Source organism: Halyomorpha halys, unplaced genomic scaffold (assembly GCF_000696795.3).
Source record: "Halyomorpha halys isolate HHAL.00 unplaced genomic scaffold, Hhal_1.1 Scaffold38.1, whole genome shotgun sequence".
In the NCBI taxonomy this organism is placed as follows: Eukaryota; Metazoa; Arthropoda; class Insecta; order Hemiptera; family Pentatomidae; genus Halyomorpha; species Halyomorpha halys.
Genome location: NW_027110526.1, coordinates 221,916 through 248,881, shown reverse-complemented (window position 1 = coordinate 248,881; position 26,966 = coordinate 221,916). Strand labels below are relative to the sequence as shown.

Genomic DNA, 26,966 nt, shown 5'->3' with positions numbered 1-26,966 from the left:
AGTATCCCAGAAGTGAAATTTACACTAAATCTTTCTCAGCATAAATATCTGATCTTGCAGTAGAGATTAAATAAAATATTTATATATAGCAAATCGATAGTTACAAGTTACCTGACATTTTTTGTATTTAAAAAAAAAAGAAGAGTTCAAATTTCAAAGGCAAAATATGTTCTGATGTTTACATAATTTTGAATATGGCTTCTTATTCAATAATTAACTTTATCATGTCATTGTTTTGATTCTGAAATTTTCTTTTTTCTTTTTTATTGATTTATTCCTATCAACAACTGTATTTAACTACAAACGTCTTTTACTGGCAATTTTGCTCGGCTCTATTCTCAAAAGGTGTATAGGCCATCTCAGCCAATTTTTCTCGATTATTTTCGAATTCCTCTAGTACCCTATCCTTACAATCTAAAATCCTTCATAAAATCTTCAATGCTCCTTACTTTGTGATTAATGAAATTATTCATAAAGACTGTAATATTCCATATGTAACCGATCTATCACGAACCAGATATCAATCCTTCCATTATAAACTCCCTATTCACTCAAACTCAGTAGTTCCAAACATTGCTCCCTCTTCCATTCTGTTGACCTAATTACGGCCATTTTTTTTTTCTTTTCCACCTCTCCCCTGTTAAAAAAACCTCTCTTGATTGCATCAAACATCCTCCCCGCTGCTGTAATTCGCTCGATCACCTGCAAATCAATGAAGCAGCTACTAGTACGCTCTCGGATATTTGAAGTTTTCCACCTGTTCGAGGATCTTCTCTTCAACCCTGATGACGCATGATTCTCTTTGGTTTCTTCCCAACTCTCATTACTTTCGTTTTCAATATGACCATATTGATCTTCAGCAATTCTTCTTTTAATCTATTGACGTTGTACTGAAGATTCCTGTCATCCTCTGAGAAAGTAACAATATCAGCGAATGTAAGTAGCAGGATGGTAAGTGGTCTCAGTTTGGCATAACCAACGTGTAATTTCCCCATCTTCTTCTTAGCCCGCCGAACAGCCGAATACATCACAAAAATGAACAGTGAACTGAGACTACAATCCTGCCTGATTCCTCTCGTGGTTTTAATTTCTTGGGAATTGCAGTTGGCAAATCTTACCACTTTTGATGTTTTCTTGTACATACTTTCACTCACCATCATATGACCTTGATCAATTCCTTTTTTCTTTTAAGGCTTCTAAAATACATCCATCTTCCTTACTCGATCAAAGGCTTTTGTAAGTTCAACAAAGCACACACACAGTCCCTTCTCTTTTTCTAATACTTTTTCAAGGACCTGTCTTATGCTAAAGATAAGGTCTCGGGCGCTCCAATTTTCACGAAAGCCGTATTGTTTCCCTTTGAATGATCCTTCGATACTTCTTCATATCCTCTTTTCTAGAATCTTGGAATATAATTTACTTGGGATGCTTAAAAGAGATATTCCTCGGTAGTTTTTTCAGTCTTGGTTATCCCCTTTCATCAATATTGGGACAATGATGGATACTTCCCAATCTTTCTATATTTTCTTTTTCTTTCACACTAGATTTAAAAGGTGCAAATCGTTTCCTTTGGGCCTCATGTATTTCAGGATTTATTCCGTCGCTTCCTGCACATTTCTCAGGCTTAATATTCCACAGCCCTTCTTCTAGTTCGTCATCATCAATATAATCGTCCTCCTCCCAGGGACCTTCCTCTCTTTGATCTTCGTCTATTTGTGGGGTCTGTTTCCATCCAAGAGGTCTTAGAAGTATTCCCCCACCTTGCCATTATACCATTATTCTGCTTGAGAATGTTTCCTTCCTTGTATTTGACGAACTTCAGAGTTGTTACTCTTTTCTTTCCTAATCCCTTGAGCACATGGCAAAATAAACTTTGATTTCGGTAGAAGTCAGATGAATAACTGTTCAATGAAGATTCCTAGGGTTCCTATTAGGAAAGGGTATGTTCGGTTACCGTAAGAGGCAGCACCCCGACCGAGCTAGGACAGGAGATGCCGATACCCTCCCCATCCGAATCTTAAATATCACCTATAAAAGAACAAATACAGCCGGACAGCTTTTATGGAATTTGAAATGACATGGAAAAGGGGAAAAAATATTAATCCAAAATTAGCACAAATTTTTAGTAACTATTGTTAAACGTTTATCTTAAAAATATTATTATAACAATGGAATTATTAATTTTATTTATTGTAATATTAAATACTGTATTAATAAACATTAACAATTGTGAGCAGTAATATTATAAATAAAAAAGAAGAATGCAATTCATACCTTCGGTGCAGTGTTTGCATAAACAATGCAATAAATATTGCCTTCTCTAAAGTCTTTTTGTTATCATCCTTTGCTGTAAATTTCCTCGATTAGATAGTTACGTAATGAATCTAATATCTAACATTGCCATTAATAGTGTTCGAATCATGTTTGATTAATTGAACAAAGTTTATTAGCTACCTGTTAATAGCCACATTCCTACATAATAAACAGCAAGTTTCTATATCAGATAAAATGTAATTTGTCTTGATGCAAATATTCATGCTTTGGTATTCATAGAAATTTTATACTATAATGCAGTAGATAGAATGAAATAGAAACAAAACTTCATTCCAAGATCAGGCTCGCTATAAATAACAATATTCTGGTCAACAACAAAGTTATATTACAGCTGAGTTTAATACAGTTAATACAGTTAATATAAGAGAGTAATACAGTTATATTACTTATGAGTGGAGTATTATAAGTTTATAATACTTGAATTATAGTTTATAAGTGGAGGTTAAATTGCTATTATTTATCAATTTACACGAGTAGGTGAGAAGCAAAGGGACACAAGTGGTTATTTTGCCAATAAGAAATTTATTAATATCTATCAGCGCCTGAACCGAATTCTCACTTTGTTATTGAGAAAATTGGATAATTATCAAAAACTAACAAGTAATTATTAAGAATGATCCAGTTTTAGCCAAGATTCCCTCCTTGACTCCCTGATGAAGACCTGAAACTCAGGTCGAAACGTCGGCATAAATAAATAACGTTTTATTAAATAAATAAAAATTTGTATCCAATTTTGTCTCAACACTTTATTTTTCAACTGTCCAACGTTTCGGCCATTCTAGCCATCCTCAAGGACATCTTCAATATAATTTCTTCCTCACATTAATTTAAAGTTTCTTAAATAAATGGTTTGTTATATGGTAGTGTAATAATTGTGGATAATCTTATATAAAAAAAAAAAATATTAATGATTTTAAATTTTTAAAAAATAGGCTTTTAACTTATAATAAAGAAAATGACCTGGGCAGAATAGCCTGCAAAACAAACTTTAAATTAATGTGAGGAAGAAATTATATTGAAGATGTCCTTGAGGATGGCTAGAATGGCCGAAACGTTGGACTGTTGAAAAATAAAGTGTTGAGACAAAATTGGATACAAATTTTTGATTTATTTAATAAATAATTACCTTGTTTCAAGAAATTGAAATAATATAATTAAAATAATTTTCTGTTTATTTATGTTTTTCTTTGCAAATCGAACCCTTTCCCATAAAATCTAAAACTATGTCTACACCGTTTCGAATGCGAAAAAAGCTTTCAGTATATATATACAGCTGTCCCGACTGCATTTTTTTTTTGCATGCGTTAGCAAAATGGTGCACGCTGTGGACTTGACTTAAAGAAACAAATTAACACTTCTTCGCGTCCAAGACTCAACGCAGTCTAATATTCACCATGAAAACATTTTGAGTTATGGGAACTTCCAACAGACAGACAGACAGCGCACATTAAAAATGTCTGTAGGAAAACTTGTGCGATGGACCATAATTTGAAACTTTTGTGAGGTCTTTAATAAACAAACAAACTTGTTCTTCTGGCATTAAAACTGTGGTTTCTAGCCCGTAGAATGTGTGCCATCTCAAATCGCTAGAATTTTCATTTTCTACAACACGGACAACGTACAAAGAAACCCAAACATGTCAGAGAATGGACAAACTAGAGAATCAGTTATAGTGGAAATAGTTAAACTTTTGTTTAATTGAATTGTTTATTTGTTTGAGCAGCTTTTGTTTAAGAGCTTTTCAATATTTATTTCTCGTAATTTTTTTAAATAAAAATTATTTTAAAACAGTTGTTTAATTTTTTTTAAAAATAAAAACTGTTTCGTAACAATTATTCATCAACTACAAAATTAGAAAGTGTACAGAAACGCTTATTGTAAAATTTATTAATAACTGTTTCGATTTCTTGTCATTACTACTTTGATTGGACAACAGCTGAAGACTTCCGCTCGCTTAAAAGGAATAAAAAAGATTTTCAGTGGATGTCGAGCCTTTATTATCTTGCAGCAATCTGCTGTATAAGTGAATTTCGAGGTTCCCATTATTGGAAATTGTTTATCTAAAATAGTTTCGTTAGCTACTTGAAATGGTTAAAGTAAAAAAACTTATAAATTTCACTTTACCTCACTAATTTATCCAAATAAAATACGCGAGAATATTAGCGCTACCTATAGAGTGTATGGAGAAGCACTAAACGTCAACAGCGACCTCTTCAACAAACTTGCCCGTCGCTATGGAAACTGATACACTATACAAAAACTTTTTTTTATAGTTTAGTTTGTTTCAGCCATTCCAATGGTCCAATATGTTATTTTTTCCGAATCTCTTAGGTGTTATTATAAGACATCTATTTGTTCTAAGGCTACTATTGTAATTTTTATTGTAAATATGTTTACATTTTTTGTACCTTTCCTTTTAGCTTACAAAACCCAAGGTATTTAAATACAAAGATATTTAACTTTTATTATATTTCATAATAAAATTAATTTTTCAATATTGGTTCTATGATTTTTAGGTTTATGGCAAAAAACAGATCATTACAGAGAACAGCCAGAAGTACATTTCAAGTATGATTATTTTGTACTATTAGAAGCTGATAAAATAGAGAAACCTGTGATATGTACAACTTTTCCAAGCCTGATTTATGTCACAGAGGTCTACGATACTTGCAAATCCATAAAGGTTTTTTATTTTAAAGAATTGAAATATATTAGTGACAACATAGATAAATAATAGACAACTGGTTTTCACTATTAATTCCAACTATGAAATGATGTCACTAGTTTTGTTATAATCTTATATATTGGTGTCAATGAGTAGATTTTATTGAAATAGGAGTAAAGAACACACAAAATGCAAAAGAAATCGGCATTTATGCAAGCATCTAAATTTCAAGATATTTATAAACAGTTACATAAATAAATATATTGGCGTATATCAGTAAACAAATTTATATTGCATCTTACAAAATGTTTTTAAATTTCAATTTAATGAATCATTAAGTTTAGTCTTTTGGATTGGAAATCTATGGAAAAAAAAAATACAAATAAAAGTTAAATTTACATCCCATTATTATAATAATCAGCATGTTATATAAGAAGTTTATTCAATGTACAAATCAATTCCTTTCCAGCAAAACAAAACCATGTTCCTAAATTCCCCAAGTGGAAAATTGAAAGAGAAATACCAACCTACCCCAAGTACCATGATCTCTTGCAGTAATAAATATTACTAGTAGGTTTTAGCTATATACTCCCACAATTTCAGTCGAATCAAATGCTTTGAGTACATTTTTTTTTTTGCCACAAGTAGCCATTGTTGGTAAAGTAACCATTGTTGGTATATTTTCGTTTCATACAATTTGTATATTTCACATAATGATTGTTATGAGACTACTAACCAAAACAAACATTGAGTTCAAGTTACTCCTGCCAAGAAAATAATAATGGTATCGATGAGAAAAAATAATTCACTAAAGTTTAAAACTTACGTGATATTTTTGAACTTAACAATGGGGATGGTTTGCAATAATGACTAGGTGGACAATTAAGGGAAATGTGTTTGCCTGTTTACCCAATATTCTAGGAGTGAAGGGAGGAAAATTTTAAATTCCATGAGGAATAAATTTTATTCAATGATAAAATACGAAGGGAAAATTGTGAATTATGTTTCATTGGAAACATATCTTTAATTCATGTCTTTCCCACTGGTTATGTTATATTCAGCAAGTAGGAAATTTATGACTGTAGAACAGTAAATACTTAATAAAAAAAATTATTTTTTAAAAAATTTAAAATATGATGGGGCAATGAATAATATTTTTTTGTAATTTATAATAAAATTTTCAATGATTTTTTTTGTTTTGCCACAATGAAATTGTGTTTATTCATATAAATAGACAAAGCCTCAATATAAAATATATTTACAATAGCCTGCCATTTTCCTGCATAATATATCCTTTAAAAAAAAAAAAACCATAACCCCCTAAAAATGTTCTACTTTTCAGGTGCGTGAAGAAGACCATAACAAGGACAATTTGAATGATAAAATTATTTTTGAAGTTGAAGCAGATTTGGATACATATGAAAATGTATACAGTGTAACGGTTATCTTGATCTTTGATTATAAACTTCATGTAAGTTTAATTAGAACCATTATTATGAAACCAAAAATATAGTACTAAAAATTGCTAATCAAGATTTGATATCAGCTACTTTTGATGTATTTCTCAAATCAGAGAAAAACTTGGTCAACATTACCCAAAATTATGTGTTTTCCATTTTTTATTTAATTAGTTAATGAGTTATTATTTTAATTTATTACACATAAGAAACTTAAAATAATGTATTCTGATTAATTTTTTCATAAATGGTAGTAAGAATAGTTTGTACATTACAAAATAATGTGTTTACAGTTCCTCTTTACTTCAAATCCCTTTATTCATTACCCTAATTAAAAAATAAAAATAAAATAAAAAAGGGACTAATAAATTGTTTCTCTACTACACTGCCCTTCTAAGTTTCTTCATTAAGAGTTATCACCTTTTTTAATTGTTTTTCTGGTTTTGAAACAATAATGATTAACAATCCCATACACTTCTACAATTATTGAAATAAGTCTTATGAAGAAACTAAAAGGAATAAAATAAAAAATAAATATCAATATTTAAAAAACAACTTTTCTATTTTAATTTTTCCTATATGATAATTTAGATTTGAATAGTATCTTTATTAATTTCTCATGGCATACTACAGCTTTTATGTGGCAGTGATATAATAAAGTTTATGCATAAATTCCTTTAAGATAATTTCATATTCTTCCATTCTTACAATTTCCAAATAACTCCTAGTTTTAATAGTGGTCCAGGAAAAGTTGAGATTGTCATTTTGACTACTCTCTTTATAGGTCATTTATTGACTACATAGGGACTACTCTAAATATGTGCTTAAAATATTTTATAAGTATTTGGAAAGAGGGAATCTTAAAGTCTTTTTTTTTTTTTCGACTTTTAAGCTATAAATAAAATATGAAGGAGATGGTTGGGTGTGTGGTAAAAAGGAACAAAAAATAGTTAATCAACTATTTATTTTCCAATGTTTTGCCCCACTCTGCAGGGCTTCATTAGGGCTAAAAAAGATACAAAACAAATTTTAAACAACCTTAGTCTTTATTTATTCTCATCTTACTTCCTTAATTTTCAGTCTTTTTGGAGTGTAAAAAGTGTTTTTTATTTATATCATATTTGATTTTCAATTTTTACGTGTTATTGTAACTCCTGTTCATTTCAAAACTAAGTCTTATGTTATTTCTTTTTTATAGACACTTATTATTTTTAATTCTTTTTGTTCATTTTTATATAATGTTTTCACTTATATTTACATAATCTTTAACCTTACCTTAGTTTAATGTTTTGTATCTTTTTATCCAACATAGTCAACGTATTTTTATTCGTTTTGTATCTTTTTTAGCTCTGATGAAGCCCTGCAGAATTGGGCAATACACTGCCAAATAAATAGTTGTTAATTATGTTTTGTTCCTTTTTGGCCACACACATCTTCATGTTTTGAAAAATACAGTCAATAATTTAAATATATATAAAAATTGTAAATAATATAAATAAGATATCTTTTTTATTATCAATTCTAAAAATTAATGTGAAACCAGATTGGTTAGATTCTTTACTTTGTCCCATTTAACTCATTTTAACTTTTACAATTTTTAATTTAATAAAATGTTTGTCCTAATTCAAAAAATATATTGTTTTCTAAACTGAAGAACATTGATAAAATATGCCTCAAACATATTTTTAAAAATATAATTTCAATGGCTTACATTAAATTGTTTATTTAGAGTTACAGTCAGTTTCAAATGGAGTCAGCTGGGTGGATCGAGTGCCATTCTCCATTTGGAGGAGCTAAGCTTCATGTAACAAGCGATTTGAGACTGAGGCAACGCCAACCGCTCAGGCACAAAGGTAGAGATCTACGATTTAACACAACTCTGTCTATAGAATCTGAGCTAGGCCTGTCTTCTTTTCTTCAAGCCTATGCAGAGAGAAATAGTAAGTAGTATTTGTTTTTAATTCAGCTTAAAAATCCTTCATACTCATCATGATTCCAAATAAATTCTTTTCTTAATGAAAATAGGCTTTGATTGTAGAGAAGGCATGGGATAGAGGTACAGCAGAAAACCTAGTTTTCCTAGATTTACGGGCAGCTTTTGACCATGTTCCTAGACAGGAAATTTGGGATGCACTGGAAGATTAGAGAATCCCACAAAATCTCATAAGTGCAATTAAGGCGGTATATCAAGACCCTATGGGAGTAATAAGGCTAGACGGAACTGAGTCTGAACCATTCCATTTCTTAAGGGGAGTTGAACAGGGCGAAAGCCTGAGCCCTCTGCTGGAAATTTTGTAAACGAAGGACACCCAGAGCAATAGTAGGGTACTGGAACATGACTCCAGTGTTGGCACAGGCAATGATGTAAGCAGATGATGTGGTTCTGGTTGCGGATAATGCTGAATCTCTCTAGGTTGCTGTGGATGAGTGGCAAGAAGAACTACAACTCAGAGGTATACAAATCAATGCCTCCAAAAGCAAGGTTATGTGTGTTGGAAGAAGGAATGAAGTTGAGTGGCACTCAGAATGCACTTGAGAGATCCTTGAGCAAACTGACACCTACTGCTACCTGGGAACAATGATCTGCAAGGATGGAAGAACAGACCAGCAGGTCATAAACAGAGTTCAAAAGGCCAATGGAATATTCTACCAGACATCTATGACACTCATTGGAAAGCAGGAGTTCAGCAGGAAAATGAAGATTCTGCTATTCAAATCAGTTTTTCTCCTAGTATTTCTATACGGATCGGAAAGCTGGACAGCTCTTGACCGTCATGCCAGCAAAGTTTTTTATGTGGAAATGAAAATATTAGGAAAAACCAGGTGAGACCGAATAAGAAATGAAAGGGTATGGGATGAACTAGGAGTAAGTTCTGTCCAAGAGGTAATGAAGAAAGACAGCTGAAATGGTTCGGGCATGTTAGCAGAATGGAAGATGACCGTAAGGCCAGGTGGCTTCTAGAAGCAAAACCAAGGCAGCTTCTCCACTCTTAGCGGCACACAGGAGATGGTGAGAAAAGAAGAAGAAGAATGGCCTTTGGTATCTGTCAAAGAAAGGCCAGCCCAAAGTGATGTTGTTAAGAGGGGTGTGATAACAGAGTAGTAATACGGCCATTGCTATCACAATATATTCATTAGATTAATTAATTAGGTAGGCACAATTAAATAGATTACACTTTCTTTCCTTTTGAGAAAATTTCTGTGAAAGTTTAGATGAACTTGATAATTATTTATTTGACAATGATTGAAAGTTCCCTATCCTACCTAAAACAGGTTGTTTGGCATATTTTTTGCAGTAACTATTTCAATTTTTTTTTTTTTATTACCATAATGTAATTTTTAACTTAGAAACTGTAATATTGAAAAATCACAATTTTTAAGTAAGATATCTACATTTTTTTAAGTCTTTCAATAATTATCTATAGTATGTATTAATGTTAGCATATTATACTTCAAGCTATCAGTTCTTCTAATCATTGATAATACTATTAAAATACAAAGATATCATTTAGTTCCAAATAAAACTTTTATTTAGGCCTAAATATCTGAAATAGGTTGCTACAGTTCTATAAAATTAGAAAAATTTAATGACAGTTTGTTTTTCTTTAGTAACGACAAGGCTGGACAACATATATTCTACTTGGACGAGGGGAAAAGCTGCAGGCGATCCTTTTAAATTCTCTCTAGGTATAAACATTCTTGAAGAAACAATACTCTATACACCAGGATTCTGGCAGATCATGAAGATGGCATGGGTACAGTACCTCTCGCTCCTCTACCTTTCAATTCTCATTTCAAGAAGAGTGAAACATTTCATACTTGATAACAGACTAGTACATAATATCAAAGTTCAACCGTGGAAACATTTGCATTAGTATTATTAAGATTCGGTACTGATTAGATGATATTAACACTATTTGGTTTAACACATGAAATGTCAATTTTTCTGGATATATTAAAAAAAAAAACACCGAATAGATAAATCATAATTTTCATCATAAATAAATAAAATCATAATTTATTAAAATATGCTAATATACACTTCTTCAAGTGAAAAGATTTTTCTATTCTCTTTTATTAAAAACTGGAACTCCCTATGGAAAACATTTCTTAAAAATATTTTATATAATATCACCCGTTTTAAATACTCAATGTTTTAGATAATCATTTAAGTTTTCAAAAGATATGATTCACTGATTTGTATGGAGACTGTTGAAGAACTACTTTTTGCATGATATATTTTTTGGAAATTAAACTTTACAATGATTTAAAATTGAGAACAGAGTGGATGAAGGATCTATATAAAAACTTTTCAAAAATTGACTTTTTCATATGAATGAAAGTTTCATTTCATCCTAAAACTGACTTTTCATGTGATATAACCAGATTTATTGTAATTTATTCAATCTATGAATTTCGCATCAAACGTTTCTATTATAGAAATAATAATAATTGCTCAATGACATTGTAAATTAACCCTGTTTAATAAGTTTAGTATTGTTTTTAATATAATATTCATTTGATGTAATTAATTTATTTTTATATAGTTACTTTGTTGATTTTGTTCTTTCAGAAAAACTATAAAATTATTTAATCAAAAACAGTATAATTATTCTTTGTATTAAAAAAAAAAAAAATGATTTTATTTGAAATCACTATTCAATCTATGTTTATTGATTCTAGGCATAAAATAAAATTCGTGAATTCTCTGCAGTGTTATTGATTTTAAATATTGAAAACTAGAAATAACATGATAATTAATAACAAATAAAAATATATAACAAAAATTGTCAGTGAACAGTAAAGACAGTTCTTTAATGTTCACTTAACCTTCAGCATGAAATTGTATTGTTAATACAATACTAGAAAACAATTAACAATGAGCTTTAATGAGTGCTAACAAAAATATTGTTTTTCAAGAAATGTTTTATTACTTTTTCAACAATCTCCACCACTTCAGATATTTCTAAGTAACCATCGTCAGTATTGACTTTTCTTCTATGGCCCAATCAGTTGTGCTAAGATCCTGTGTACATTTAGTTTCTGTTAAAACAGTTTTCTTAATTTGAAATGTGCGCTTTGTAAAGGAAACATCTCACATTAACTTTGGAGGAGGATGTAATGATAATAAATCTTCTTAGTAGAGGTGAACCTGAAACAAAATTAGCAATGGAATTCAATGAGAGTAAGTCCACTATCTTTGATATAAAAAAAAAATAAAGAAAATTTTTTAATTTTTTTGCTTCCATTGAAACGAACCATAAAATTTAGAGGTTTGCTTTTGATTGACAAAGCAACAAATCATGATTTCTGCAACAAATCACCTATCTCAGGGATAATTTTTAAAGAAATAGCAAAGTTTTTTCAACAGGAATTACACTCGGAACAATATCATTTAAAGTTCCGAACAAACGTAAAATTCCATAGAAAATAGTCAAAAATAAATTTCTGAACCATGATTAATTATTGTAAACTATTTTTATGAAATACATTTATAATTTTTGTTTTCAAATTTATTTGATATTTATGAAGTTATCTTTTTTTTTTTCCTGTTAAATAATCCAAATTTTTCCCTCTTCTAAACGGTTTTAATTAGTTGGAACTAGGAAAGTCTACCGTATTTAAAAACTAAAAACCAATAATTAATAACCAGTGACTGATAAAAATAATCGTTTTATGCTAATGTTTTAATATTATAAGTTATCAAAGAATTTTTTTCCCTTAATAAGCTTTTTCTTGTCATTTAATAAATTTCAATGGCATTTATTGAAAAAATGTCCGTGATATAAAGGTTTAAAACTTCAATTTGTGTTCTAGTCAGATTAGAAATGAGTCATAGTTTGCTTGAGTTATCAGTTAACGTATAATGACTCAAGAGTAAATACTATTGCAAACACTAGTATCAAATTATAACTAATAATATATAGCAAATATTTATGTTCAACAATAATAGCTATGGATCTGGAATTATAATATCATCTTTAACTCTGGAGTTATAATCTAGTAAATGACACATGTATAAATTGGGTACCTGATCCTCCTTCATTGAAGTGGGTGAGATTGAAAAATTAATTCAAGACTATTATTAAGTTATTTCTGAAATAATTTATTTATTTTTTTTCAGTTTTACCAATTTTTTAAAAACTATTATGTTTTATAGAATATACATTGTGCTCAACAGTGTGTATAATCATTGCTTTAAAAGAATATTAAAATTTAAAATTATGTTAAAAAAAGCTTTTTAATAAATAAATTTTATTTTATGATGAAATTTTACATCAAAATCAAAATAACATTATGTACTTATAACAATAAAAGTTAACAGTTTGTTTCAGTCCATAGAAACAGTTAAAATTAATTTAAAAAAAAATATTGATATTAGTTAATGTATTAAAATCAATATTTAGGTGTGAGAATCTCAGCAATCTTGCTGGAGTAGATTAGGAGTACTACTTGACCCAAATCCCTTGATTGATGAAAATCATCTATAACTAATGAACTCGGGAACAAAAAAAAAAATACAGTTTCACCTTTAAAATTGTGCAACTGCTGATTAAATACTAGGAATGTTTAGTTCTACTTTGCCAATATTTAGAAATCCATATTTCATTCAGACAGATAAGATATCATTAACAGACATCTCTAATTTTTCTCTCTTTAATTCAAAATGGTTATGCAGACAAATATAACTTATCCCTTAAGTTTTATTCATAGTTAAAATAATTTTTTGGTATTTTTTTTATTTTATTTTAATTTTCCAAAAAACATTCCCCCCTCATCATAGTGACAGCTATCAGAAGAAGACCCATTAGTGTGTAGCGGAGGCTCAGAGGGTCAACACTAGTCCTAGATCGAGAGCTGTGATTTATTACACCTAATCATGGTAAGCCTGGATCCATTTCATCTGTAGGCTTATAAAAATCAATACTATCTCCACTCTCCTTGGAGATCAATAATCATCCAGTTTATATTAAACTTATCATTTTCAAAAAGGTACTTTTAAATTAAATGTGTTAAGTGTCACAATCATTATTTACAGAGATTATTTTATTATTTTTCGTCAGGTATTATACTGTAATATTCATAATTACCATCTCAAAATACAAGTTTTATCATGTTATTAGTTATAACTCATTCAGCAGTATTGAACTTATGAGTAGGCTTAGGATCAGAGTTAAGGTTATCTTTATCAAACTGAAAAGTAACTTGAAAAAATTTAATAAATGTATTGTAGTGTAAGTTGCATATACAGGAAAATAGAATTGATATTGGCTGATTTCGATGTGTAACAGTGGTAAAAGGAAAATGTTTTTGGTGGATAGAAATGATCTGTAAGAATACAACTTGGAGGGATTATAATAGTGTCAAAGTTTTAGCTATGCTTAAGTCAGTAGAAACAAGGTCTCTAGTTCTTGAACAGTCATGTGTGGTGGCAAAGTGTCCACTATAAATGATAAAAACCATATTAAGAAATTGTTTAAATTTGAATAAGAGTACTTTCACAAGTGGTACATTTTGAGTTTGAAGTGAGAAAAATAAAGAATGGCGTTGGCCCAATAATGGATATTGTTAGAAATGGCTCTTAAATTTGAGTTTTTATCAGTTTAAATTAATTTATTTAAATAAGAAATTTGTGTCACTTCTCAAAGAAATGTGTTTTCTATATATTTAGAATTTCTTTCTAAAATAATAAATAAAAAAAAAGACATAGTTTAATAATTTTTGAAGAAGAAAAAGTCTAGAATATGAATTTTTATTTATTTATTTATTTACGTTAAAATTGCTAGATTAATATAATTAAATAATTTTTGTTGTTATTTTTCAATACAATAACAAAAAATGTTCTCAGATATTAGATTATTTTTATTTAAAAAAAAATAATAAAAAAACCTACAATTAGTAATTTTTTTTTATATTTAAGAATAATTTTTTCTTATAACATACGGTGGTTTATCAAGTTATTAATTAACTGTGACTAATCGTTTGATAACTTTAAAACAGACAGGATAGAAAAATTTTTTTATATTTAAGAATAATATAAAACAAAAAGAACACCACAATATATATCTATTCATACAAAAATTAATATGTAAATTATGATTTGATATTGACAATTAACTTTTTAGTGTTGAATGAATTTATTTGTTCAAAGGAAAATCTGAACAACATTTATTTATATAATAAATGTTATACATATTTAATAAAGATATATTACATTTAATTCATCTAATATGTATCATGCACTAAAATATGAATATCTAGTGATCTGTGGGAAAAGTAGCTTCTAACATCATCATAAAAAATTTGAATTTATTTTATTTTTTGTATTTATATTTTTTACAAAACAATATTTTTCTAAAAATCAATTCTATGAATCAATCTATTTTATCTGGTACTGTGGTGTTTTTCTAAGAATCAATTTTGAATTTAAACTCCAACTTCCAATTTATAATTAATCCATAATTTAAAAAAAAATTATTGAACTTGCAATTTCATATGCAAAATTTAAAATTATAGTGAACACTTCATGTATATCCTTATAAAAAATTTATCCAATGTTAGAGATTATATATTTGAAAATTAAAAACTATTTGGAAACAAATAAAGAAAAAGACTACTAATTTTTTTCTCCAGAAAATACAGAAAGGACCAACATTTTTATAATTTTTTACATTAAAATTACATGTTTTAATTTATTCCACAAAAAATATAATTATATACTCAAGGGCAGCTTTGTTAAAATATTTTATTGGATAAGACTTAAAACTAATAAAATTCCAGTGAAGTTAATAAAATTTGAGTGAGCTAATGAAAATTTATTGTTAGGTAGTAATGAGTTCTGATAACAGCCAAATTTGGTTATGAAATTAAGTACCAATATTAATGACCAATGCTCCTATCCATGGAGTTTTAGGAACCGGAGGCCAGCCAAATGGATATATTTGACTTCCCTACCGCTAACATGGCCGAATTAGAAATTGCAGCTCATGTATCAATTAACGGCAGAAAAAGAGGACATCTATATAAAAATATACCATAATTACAGGAAAATTATATAGAGAAATTCAGCGAAAGATGATTTTAAGTAAAAAGGCTTTGGATTGAAAGTAGGGGAACCATCCCTCTTTCAAGTACTTTTTTGAAGAAGCAGGGTGTTGAAAAAATAACAGTTTCAAACCAACATATAAATCATTATTCAAGACTCACAGAGAATCCTATATCACCGTTATTTTGTTGTAACCCCACCAAACTCTTCCCATATCCCTGGGGTACCCATACTACACTTATGCCTTTATAATTTGTTGGTTTTTAAATTCATGAAGAAACAATAAACGCATTAAACTTTCTGTTAATGTATAGTTACCTAACTCGCAGGTATGTTTTGGATCCTAATATTTTAATTAATTGATAAAATTACATTACATTAATTTATATATATATATATATATATAATTAACATGTGAAATAAAACTGGATAGGTTACCTATTTTTTAGTTTAGTAAAATTCTATTTTGGTACTATAGATCAATTATTGCGATACAACAATTATTGCATAGAGTTAGTGATTGTACAATTTAGCGAATGTGACAAAATATAAACAACCCATATTACATAAAAAATTAAAATCTGTACTGCTACAACCCATGGAGGGTCAGGGGTTCAGTACTTTGTAAAGAAGTACTGTTACTAGACCAACGTTTGTGCAAGGAGGTGATTTGGTCAGGATCACGCTCGACTGCCTGATTTTTATCCAATTAAGGGTATCCAATTTAAGGGGCTGGGTGGACCCAAGGAGGGCTCCAAGAACACACAGGAGTTGACTCATGGCTACTGTGTAACAGAAAACAATTTTCTGCCCAGCCAGATTCGAACTTGGGTCCTTAGAGTTAGTAGCCACGCGCTTTATCCCATGGCTACTGAGTTCCCCCATATTACATTAGTTAACTTAATTGATATTCCTAAAAATATATCCAACTTATAATCCAAATATTCATTCCCATATTCCACTTATTGTATATTATTAGTTCTTAAACAAGTCTTTACCTTATCAGTTCTGAATCTTTAAGTTCAATCACGACATACTTTTATGTTTCGTCATGTCCATTTACATTATGATAATGCTTACATAATGATGAATCATATATAACATTGTTCATATAATTTCATTTCTTTATCTAATAATTGCTGAAAACAATTTTTTTTTTCAAGATTTAAGGAAAAAATTTCATATGAGTGTAAAATTGTAAAGTTGAAGATTACTTGATTTTAACACCAATTTAAAAAAAAAAACATATAAAAAGGAAAAGTACGTAGTAAAATGCGTAAGTTAGATTTTCTTAATCAAATTTTGAAAATAAATAATCATTCTGATTTCATTTGATTTTCAATTAAAACTTTATTTGAACTTACAAATACACCAATGAAAAGTTAATGGTCATTATAGATTTCTTGATTTTAACACACATTGACAATAGAACTAAAATAAAACTAGCAAAATAAGCAAGGTAGATTTTTTATTTTAAAAATAAATTATGAAATTGATTCATCGGATATTTAAAAATTTATTTTCTGTTATTTAAATGTCCTATAACGTTTAAAAACTACCAATGAATTCTACAAGAAAAGAGTCATAACAAAGTTTTGTTCAGCAAACATTTTTAAGTTTTTACATTTTTTCTACAAACTTTTCAATGATCTTCGATTTTTTTTTTAAAGATACAATTCCACAAATTTAAATCTAATACAGTATAGCAATTTTTCAAAAAATGTTTATCAACTCTGAAAAATATTGTCCTGAAAGCAAGTCAAAACTTAATAGGATAGTGTCCAGTGACATCAAAAATTCGAAAAGTCAGTTTTTAAGTGCATCTTTTAATTCCTCCACCTTTCATCAGTTTTATTTATATTTTACCTTTATAACATTACATTAGCTTCACCTACGATGTATCCTTTTATTTTAGCCCTGATGAAGACCTGTAGTGTGGTTCAAAACATTGGCTTCTAATAAATAGTTGAAACGACAAACTAATTACAAACAAAACTGACAAGACAGAAAGCAATCGGTAATTCTAGTCACAAAGCATGGCATCATTAGGATTTATTCCACAGCATCCATCCAGCTTCCTCCTTCAGTACACCAGTCTGGTTTAGCCCTCCTGGTCTCAGACTGCATCTTGTTGTGGTAATTCTTGATTCCAGGCTGTGAGGGCCTTACTAATGTAGGACTCACCTCTTCCTACGACACATAGATGAACTTCCTGAAGAAGAGATAGTTTTCTTCTTCCATCAGATAGAGGAAGTCTAACTCGGTGAGGGGAAGCACCCAGTCTCTCTTGAAAATCGGGCTTGGTGTTTTTCCATAGCGGCACATTCTACTACATGTTCCATTGTTTCACGGAATCCACAGATGTGGCACTGAGGATCATTGTCCTTTCCATAGCTTTGCAGCTTTCTTAGTAACCTGCCATGTCTTATTAGGATCTGGAAGACAAAGTAGTTTGGGAGGACCCAGGTAACTTTAAATCTTGACTTTATGGTGTGAGACAATTTTCACCCACTGTCCATTTCACTCTACAATGGAATCCTCTTTGAAGGCCTTGCTGATCCTCTGCAGGTGTCTCTCTGAAATCGTCTCCAACTTCCTGTCTCTTCACATCATACTTAGTGGTTTTGAGCTGGAGTCGGAATCATACAGGATCACCAAACTCTAACTAAGGCAGAAGATATGTCAAAGAGTATTAGTACTAAATACTTCTCCAGCATCTTTTCAATGTCCTCCTCAGGAACCCATCAGTTTCTCCCTCACAAACATCTGACATATCTCATGGTGAGCTTAATCAGCTATATTAACTTATCTGGAATATCAAGGTATTTCATCGTTTTAATAGATTCCCTAAAAGAATTGTTAGGACAGAAAATATTTGGTCTATTGTGGATTTACTTCTCCCTAAGGCAGTTAGTTACCAAGCATGACTCATCACTCCATGACACCCAAATACATACTTCTAATATATAGTAAGCAATACTCATATTTAAACTTTGCTAATTTTTTTATCTTAGCCTCTGATACTATTGAACATACATTTCTCACTGGATATCCTACAGTTCATCCTTGAATATTTTAATTGGAAATTAAAAGGAGGGGGAAAGAAAAAAATGAAAATTCTGGGAGTAATGTAAAGGTGTAAATAAAAACAAACATATGAAATGAAAAAATAAAAGAAACCAATTATTCTAAACAATCCACCATAGAATCACAAAAAGACAGTTTTAAATTTGTTTCATAAAGTAAATGTGGTGTGGATTGTGTGATTAGACAGTAAAAATACAGATCACCACAAGTTATTGTGAAAAAAACAAATGAGTTGGTGAGAATTAAGGTCCACAAATTGCAAAACTGATACCTCAATTTTTATAATAAGTAAGAATTAATTAGCTTAGAATGAAAGGGGTGGAAAATCTTCCAAACAACTGTAAACAAATGTTTTCAAGTCATTAGGCAGATTTGAAAGGATGTGCTGATAATCAAGATGTCACTTCTTTTTTTTTCAATACAACTTTCTAAAGACAGTTTTCTGTTATTTAACCAATAAATGCCAAAATAAAAGTCATAAATCAAACCTATAAAACACTTAATATCTTAAAACTGTCTAAATACAACTTCCATCAAAAGTTCAGATGGAGAAAGGATATTAATAAAGATACCTTATATTGATAAATACCAAAAACTGTGATAAACTTAAATGTAATTTCATCTCTTGCTCTGCTGATTTTATAAAAATGGATAAATTTAATTAATTATAAGCTATATATAGTTGATTTGATTAGGGTTTACATTTTCCCAAAAATTTTGGGAACTACACCAAGTTTATTTAAATAACAGTCAACTGTAAACCTTAAAAGTAACTACATTAAATTAATAGTTAGTAAGGTAATTATGAAAATGGTTCCTAAACATGCTATTTCATGCTTAGTATGTTTTCTTCAAGTTTTAATAAATGATTTTTCTCTTTAGTACAAATTAATCAACAACTTTATTAACTTAATTTCAATAAAATAACAGTAACCATCACATTCTATAAACATAAAGATCTAAATAGAGAAAAATTTTATCACTGTAATATTATAACAAACATACATTTCTTATAAAAACACAAACACTGTTTTCTTCAGTCTGTTTAATGCGTACAACCAAGATTACATTAATATGGGACTGAACAGTTGTTCAGATCAGTCTTATTTCAATATACTAATATCATCAAGAGGTGTTAAAAATGATTTTGCTGCCTCTTCTTTAGCTCGGTTATCTTCAAGAACAATTACTCTTCGACCATAATCGTCCAGCTGAACAAATAAGTATCGATATTCAAAATCTCCACTGTTATTCTAAAAGCAATGAAAAAAACCGAATATATATAAAAATAATTAAGAAAACAATATTAAGTATATATTTTATAAAACTTTATGTATTTATATATCTATAAGAAATATAGGGCTCTAGGTGAATTGATACTGTGGGATCATACTGGGTCAGAATAGTGGGGACCGCTTCCCTAAAGCTATTAGTTGTTTAATTTCTGTTTTAAATTTAAGTCCAATATTTTTACTGTTGTGTAAAACCTTTAATAATTATAATCTAAGTATGTTTTTGAAATTAATAAAATTACTTAGTCATAACAGTATGTTTATGTGTATTATAACAGTATGTTTGGTTAAATGCAAAAAAAATATTATTTTATTTATTTTTCTGTAGGAAGTATAAGCGTTCAAGGTGAAATTAGTTTTCAAGTAAAGTAAAGATTTAAGGTTACAAAGTAAAATCTTCCCTATTTATACTAGAATTATAATGTTCTGTATCGGATATTTATTCTTAATTTAAGTTATTACTTTAACCAACTTTTAGCTTAAGAGAGTTAGACTCATCAAAAAGTGAGTAGTTCTACATATACATTTATAAAATTTTACTGAGTAATGGTAATTTATTCCAAACCAACGTTTAAGTCATCACTTTGAATGATAGAAACTTGAGATCGAATTAATCTAGATTTACTCGAATGTATTTAAATAATACATATTAGGGTAAATACATAAAGAGAGATGGAAAGGGTGTTTCTGTATAGTTTAGTCCGATACAAATAATTAGGACAAGGAAATGATCTATTAAACACTAAAATGGTAGACTTTACCCTAAGGTTACACTTACAGTAAAACTGAATGTTACTAAAAGTCCTGTTTACAAATAATGGAATAGAAATTGTACAATTTTCCTTTAGTATAAGGCAACACCCAATAATATGTTAGGAAAAACCTTCTAAAAGTAGAAAATTAAACTATCCAATAAATAAAAATAATTACAAATTTTGATAGGCAATCAGTTGCAACCTAGATCTCAAAGATCGAGGCAGATAGAGATGTAAAAATTATAAATGTTACAATGCAAGGTCACAATTATTCTTCCATTGATAAAAAAAAAAAAATGTACTATAGATAATTTGAAAAAGAAAACTTTTATATTAGAAAAAGAAAAAACCTACAAGTAGATCAGGATTACAAAACTGTCAAAAAATATTTCTCAAAATTAAAAATATTACATAGATAAAAAACTATTTTCCTAATAAATGAGTTAAAAAATAAACATTAACTTATGATCAGCCCAGAATCTATATTTATAAACAAACAAAAAAATGCAGTTTAAAAAAGGCATAGAAAGACAAATAAATACAAAAATGAGTATAATTTATAGTTATTTCTTTAGTTAAAATAAGTATTTACCATAGTTAACAAATATGAAACAAAAATTTCAAAATTAGTAAATCATTTCTAATATTAGAATAAGATTTAGAGTTAAGAAGAGGATGATTAAATTTAGACAAATGATTCACAATGACAGTGAATTTCCTCAAAAATAAAGTAAAGTAAATAATCAGTTAATGCCCTTTTAGGAAAAAAAATAGAGGGAATAAAAAAATATTATCAGGTTGATAAACTATATATAATTGGTTATCAGTAATATATAGTCCCTATTAATGAGGTTCAACACAGTTAGTAAGGAAAAGAATATCCAGATGAATTTATTTCAAAATTAGTAACATCATTTCATTAAGAAAATTTTCTAAAAATAGAATGTGACAATGGTGGAATGTATGTATTTTCTAAGAAACTATTATTGACTAACCAACCTCTTTAACTTCTAAATGAACAGTACCGCTATTTCGAGATCCTTTAAGATAAAATACCATCCTCATATGAGGCACACCTTCTTTTTGATAGGAAACTTGGCTAAAACAAAATTAATAAATGTATTTGTTGTTAAAAATTATGCTACTAATGATTCTAGACAGAAAAATTCTCATGCTTACTTAACATGTCGCCTGCGACCTCTGCTTGTCTCCTCACCAAATCCTTTAATAGGAGTACCTAATGCATCTTGAATGCGAGTATCATTTGAACATAGCTTGAATGCATTAGAATATACACCACTGGGGCTTTTGCTTGAAAACAATTCCCTAAACACTGCATAGAACAGAGCTGCAGTAACACCTATTCCAAGAAGAATGACAGCAGAGTAAGAAACAGTTTTAGTTGCTTCTTTGACTGTTACCTTTACATCAGTTTGAATTTCACTATCAGCTTTCCTGACAGAAATCTGTTTCTTGTCTGAATACTTTCTGTTTACCAATGTGATAAAACTGTTAGGGCTAGATCCACAAACAAGTGTTATTACTTTGCAATGTTCATTCACTATAGGATAAGGTAAACGAAAACTTTTCCATAATAACTTTCGAGCTTGTTGTGAAAGAAGAATTGACATGTTAAATAAGGATATACTTGAGATTTTATAAGTTTTAGTGCTAAAAAAAAAAAGAATTGTGAGTAAAAAATATTCTAAAATGTAGTCATTTTTTTATGTAGTTCATAAGGCCAAAAAATTTAAACAAAGTAAAACTCAAATCTTTGAAAATATTATTATCTATGATAACCGGTGTGTACGACTTTCATAACTTCCCACACTGTTATACCAACGCCACTGGTATTTGCAAGTTTGCCAGTTGTGAAGTTTTTGAGATTAGATAACGAAGATTTATGTCAATTCAAACAATACCAACTCCTTTAGTGTAAATAGATCATTTTGGTGTTAGCAATAAAGTTATAGAATCTTAATGACGTCATTCTACCATTCCCACTCTGCACACACGTAATTAAACCAAAATTGAATGCAGTAGGTAACATGTGAGGTTGTCTTGAGTTGAACTAATGTTAACAGTATTAAGTTTGTTTAAATAGAATTAGATATTAGTGTTGATATTCAGTTTCATTTCTTATAAAATATAAAGAAGAAATAGGGGTGAGTCTGTTTTACAAGTTTTCTAATTTCCTTATCCTCATTAATTAATTGATTTATTTTGTTGTTTTATTGAGCAGTGCATCTGTTAATGTCATTAGATTATATAAAGTCCAGTCAGGTCATTGTATTAGGCTTTTACAAATTAATTTTGTTGTTTACATTGCTAGTCCTTTTAGTGTTGACCTTTAGGTATGTATATTGCAAATGTCAATGAGTGCTCTTTGAGGTGAAAAGAGATAAAATCAGATTAAAATGATTCTTATTAAGTAGTATTATTTTACTTAATTAACTATTGCTAAGAAGAATCATTTTCAACTATTGGTAATAATTTATTCTTCTTATCTGTCTTAGTAATTTTTCATTTTATTCATTTCCCCATATTTAGTTATTTTTAAATTGATTGGTGCCTTTTTACAGTATGGAATGGTACTTTTCAACTAAACAGTTCCCGTTATCCAGATACTATGGATTATATTCTGGAAGAAGTTCAAGAAATAACTTTACCAAAAGTTATTAAATGGATTTCATCAACTGTTATGATATTTGGAGGTGTGGCTCCATTTATTCCTCAATACAGAGAGATTAAAAGAAAAAATGACGCAGAAGGATTTTCTTTGTATGTCTGTTTAGCGCTACTTATTGCTAATACTTTGAGGATATTATTTTGGTGAGTTTATATTATTTAATCTTATAAAGAATTATTTCTCATAGAGTTCTATTTTCTTATATTAAATACCTCTGTTTTATTTAATTGTAAAAACTTAAACACAAAATATATAGGTGCATTGATAAATGAAATCTGTAAATTTGTTATTGATGTGCTTTTCTAGGTTTGGAAAAAGGTATGAATTGCCTCTACTGGCACAGAGTATGATTATGAATATGATGATGTTATTAATGATTCACTTGTGTGTGAAAGTAAAAAATAGAAGTCAAATAATCAGAGGCCCTGATAGAGTTTTCACAGGTAATGAAATATTTAAAGTGGTTTAGACATGATAATCTTAGTTAACATTATTTATTTGTTTTTCATGTTGATATTTCAGATGTTATCATAATTTTTTTCAGAGAAAATCATTTAAACTAATTATTGTGTTCTTTTGCATAATTTAATATGGATTGAATTAACAAATGTTACTGGCTTACCTTGGTGTAATAATCATGATAATTTATGAACTGTGAAAGAACTTGTTTCATTTTAATCATCTATTATCTCTATGAGTTAACATTCTTTACTCTTAAAGAAAAACTCAAATATGAAATTTTACACTTTTGGAGTCATAAAAAAATGATAATTGATCAAGTAGTGCATTAATTCTATTTTTTCAAAGTTTTTATTTACTGACATAGCCATATTACATTAAAAATGGGCTAATTTTGTGTCCATGAATGACAAATAAATGTTTTAATTTTCTTTTAAAATTTTCACTATGAATAGGTGCTTGTAATTTGAAGTTGTGGTGATATCTAGTTCTTTTAAATATAAGAGTAAAAATTGACCAGAATCAAATTACGAAACTTTGTTTCTTGTTAATAATAAAAAATATAGGAAACTGACTGAAGACAGAAATTAAATTTTGTGGGAAACATAATTTGTATTTCTATAACCATTTTTTTGAAAATGAACTTTGTTGTTGAGCAATGATAATTTTTATACTTTTTCTTGGTGCTGAAACCTTTTCTCAATAATTTGAAATACCATTAAAGCAAATAGATAAATTAAATATTTGAAATATTCTGCCATTTCCATTAAAATGGCTTAAGTCTTAGATTAGAACTTTTTTGTTTTTGTTCTTAAAGTTTTTCTTACTTATCCTCAGGTTGCATAAAAAAAAACTCTTTCCCATGTATGACTTTTCTCGGCATTCAAAATCACAGGTGACCTGATGATAATCCTTGGAACTCTTCTTTACCATTCACCGTTTTGTTTCAAAATGGGGACCAATTAGATGTTTCCTATGGCCATATTTTGGATATTTTTGAAGATAGAATAAAACCATAGTGTTTTGGAATCAGTTTTTCGAAACCTAACAGTAGTGTATTGGACTTTTTTAAAAAAAATTAATACTCCCGTAGTCTTAAACTTTTTTCCTCTAAAAACTTTGCTATTTTTTGAAAGATAATTAAATTCTCTGCAAAACAGAAACAAAAGCAGATCTTTATTGACAAATATATGGAACGTAATGATTTTTTTAAGAACAATTTTTTTATAAGTATTTGTATGGATTTTCATGGCAACCAGTTCACTTTTTTATATTTCTGTGGAATGACTCAAAATTCTACATTTCTGGAACATTCTTGGTGCTTATTCTAGATAATTAAATTGCCAATGATGACTGTTAAATTTGGAATTGAACTTTGAACCTAAAGTGTTTAGTCTTTTTGTGAGCACACCAAATATTTTGTTTTTTGTTATTTTCTGATGTAATGCAATAATTAATTTAAATGGTAAACTGGTATAATAATTTGTAGTATTTTTTAATGTTTCTTATAACAAGTTTTTTTTTCTTAGCCCCATGGGTTCGTGGGGTTGATGTCATGATGATCTCAAAATGAGTGTAAAATAAAAAAAAACAAAAAAAAACAAATTCAAAATAAGTGTAAAATAAACATTTTAGATGTAACAAAACAATTTATTAAACCGAGAGAAACATCAACTTAAGGTTTTCTTTTTCCGGCTGTTAGTTTACGTACTGATCACTAATTACTAAATGATCACCCATGGACTCACCAGGTCTAAACATGTGCTTTCTGTTTCAAGAAAGAGATTTTTAAACAATAATTTAGTCTTTAAAATAAAAAATAAAGGTATTTTATATTGTACGTTTCTGTTTGTCTCATTAAAATATTCACGACTACTCGAGTTTACAGTGAAAACCATGTGGTTTGTTATCATCCCTAAAATGTTTCTCAACTAAAAATCGCCTGTGTTGATAGCCTTAGTTAAGAGGAGAAATTTTGGTACAAAATTCTTACTATTGAATATGCTTGGCGGATAAAAGTTCTGCAGTATCAGGTCATTTTTCATAATATATAATTCAGTATAGATAATCACAAATAATCAGCTAAGAAAATGCCGAAGAAATGTGGTTATAAAAAAAAAAAAAAATAAATAAAAGAAACTAACATCATTTATAACAAACTATTAATAACTAAGTCAAATATGCACTTTCCTAATGGTTGTTTTGATTCATATTTACATCTATACACATTTCGTACACATCTATGTATAATATTGCTGTTTCCTTGCATGTGTGTTTTTCCTTATAATAATTAACTTGACACACTTAAGTTTTTTTTTGTTTCTCCTGTTCTATTTCCACATAACTTTTGTCAATGGACTTTCAATTTTGTATATATTTATTATTTTTTTTTATTTTATTTTTTCTCTATTTCTCTTCTCTAATACACAGGTGTTGGGCCTGCCCATGATGAAATGCCTTTACGTCCCAAAAAAAGGGAGTACCCTTTTGGTATGTGTTATGTTCTGCAATCAACCATGGGTTTTTATTTTATTTTTTTTGTTATGTTTACTAACCACCAGATAAAAGAACTACCAGCAACTTCAAAAAGTTGGGTCGTAGCTAGGGCTCTATTAATCAAACTTTGTCAATAACTCCAGTAATGAATTCTTGGTTCTAATCTTTTTCTGGGAAGATATATGATATTGCATGTCGAATTCTGGTTCTTATGCATGAGTAAAGTAGAAGATATAACATTATTTTGAATGACGGTACTTTTCAGTTATACCTGCACCATCTGAGGTTGAACTGGTTTAAATTGATACTACTAGTTGTCTACCAATTCATAGTTGCCTATTAATAAAGTTTTTTCTTATCATTGTGGTCTCTGTCGACTAATATTTAACCCCTTGGTAAGGCTCCTACCTAACATAGATAAAATTAAATATCAAATGTTGTTTGTATTCAGGTTGCATAAAAAAAAACTCTTTCCCATGTATGACTTTTCTCGGCATTCAAAATCAGGTGACCTGATGATAATCCTTGGAACTCTTCTTTACCATTCACCGTTTTGTTTCAAAATGGCGACCAATTAGATGTTTCCTATGGAAGGTTACACTTACAGTAAAACTGAATGTTACTAAAAGTCCTGTTTACAAATAATGGAATAGAAATTGTACAATTTTCCTTTAGTATAAGGCAAC

At 28.9% G+C, this 26,966-nt stretch overlaps 3 protein-coding genes and 1 long non-coding RNA gene across 14 annotated transcripts in view; 2 read left to right on the top strand and 2 right to left on the bottom strand.

Annotated features, from left to right (window-relative positions):
* The first annotated feature begins 4,568 nt into the window (after nt 1-4,568).
* LOC106687529 (transmembrane protein 231) lies at nt 4,569-11,396 on the top strand. Its single transcript, XM_014431472.3, has 5 exons — nt 4,569-4,769; nt 4,851-5,017; nt 6,342-6,470; nt 8,186-8,396; nt 10,066-11,396. The coding sequence occupies exons 1-5, from the start codon at nt 4,631-4,633 to the stop codon at nt 10,329-10,331; spliced, it is 912 nt and encodes a 303-aa protein (XP_014286958.1). The 5' UTR covers nt 4,569-4,630; the 3' UTR covers nt 10,332-11,396.
* LOC136796079 (uncharacterized) lies at nt 8,246-13,030 on the bottom strand. Its single transcript, XR_010843774.1, has 3 exons — nt 12,987-13,030; nt 11,391-11,608; nt 8,246-8,379 (listed from the first exon to the last, which is right to left on the bottom strand). It is a non-coding gene; the product is annotated as an uncharacterized lncRNA (long non-coding RNA).
* LOC106687470 (solute carrier family 66 member 2) overlaps nt 11,502-26,966 on the top strand; it is a 28,652-nt gene continuing 13,187 nt past the window's right edge. For 2 of the 11 annotated variants that reach the window (XM_014431389.3, XM_014431380.3), the window contains exons 1-4: nt 11,502-11,641; nt 23,219-23,468; nt 23,632-23,768; nt 26,215-26,274. In XM_014431389.3, the coding sequence (XP_014286875.1) occupies nt 11,578-11,641; nt 23,219-23,468; nt 23,632-23,768; nt 26,215-26,274 (511 nt within the window). In that variant the 5' untranslated portion in view covers nt 11,502-11,577. Of the gene's footprint in view, nt 11,642-12,339; nt 12,511-13,122; nt 13,340-21,515; nt 21,598-22,541; nt 22,802-22,875; nt 23,123-23,218; nt 23,469-23,631; nt 23,769-26,214; nt 26,275-26,966 lie in introns of those variants that run through there. The other 9 variants (XM_067048699.1, XM_014431405.3, XM_014431426.3 and 6 more) reach the window with 8 other exon arrangements.
* On the bottom strand, nt 19,618-22,453 carry LOC106687540 (mitochondrial import inner membrane translocase subunit Tim21). Its single transcript, XM_014431492.2, has 3 exons — nt 21,816-22,453; nt 21,636-21,735; nt 19,618-19,842 (listed from the first exon to the last, which is right to left on the bottom strand). Exons 1-3 carry the CDS (start codon nt 22,265-22,267, stop codon nt 19,693-19,695), a joined length of 702 nt encoding a protein of 233 aa, XP_014286978.1. The 5' UTR covers nt 22,268-22,453; the 3' UTR covers nt 19,618-19,692.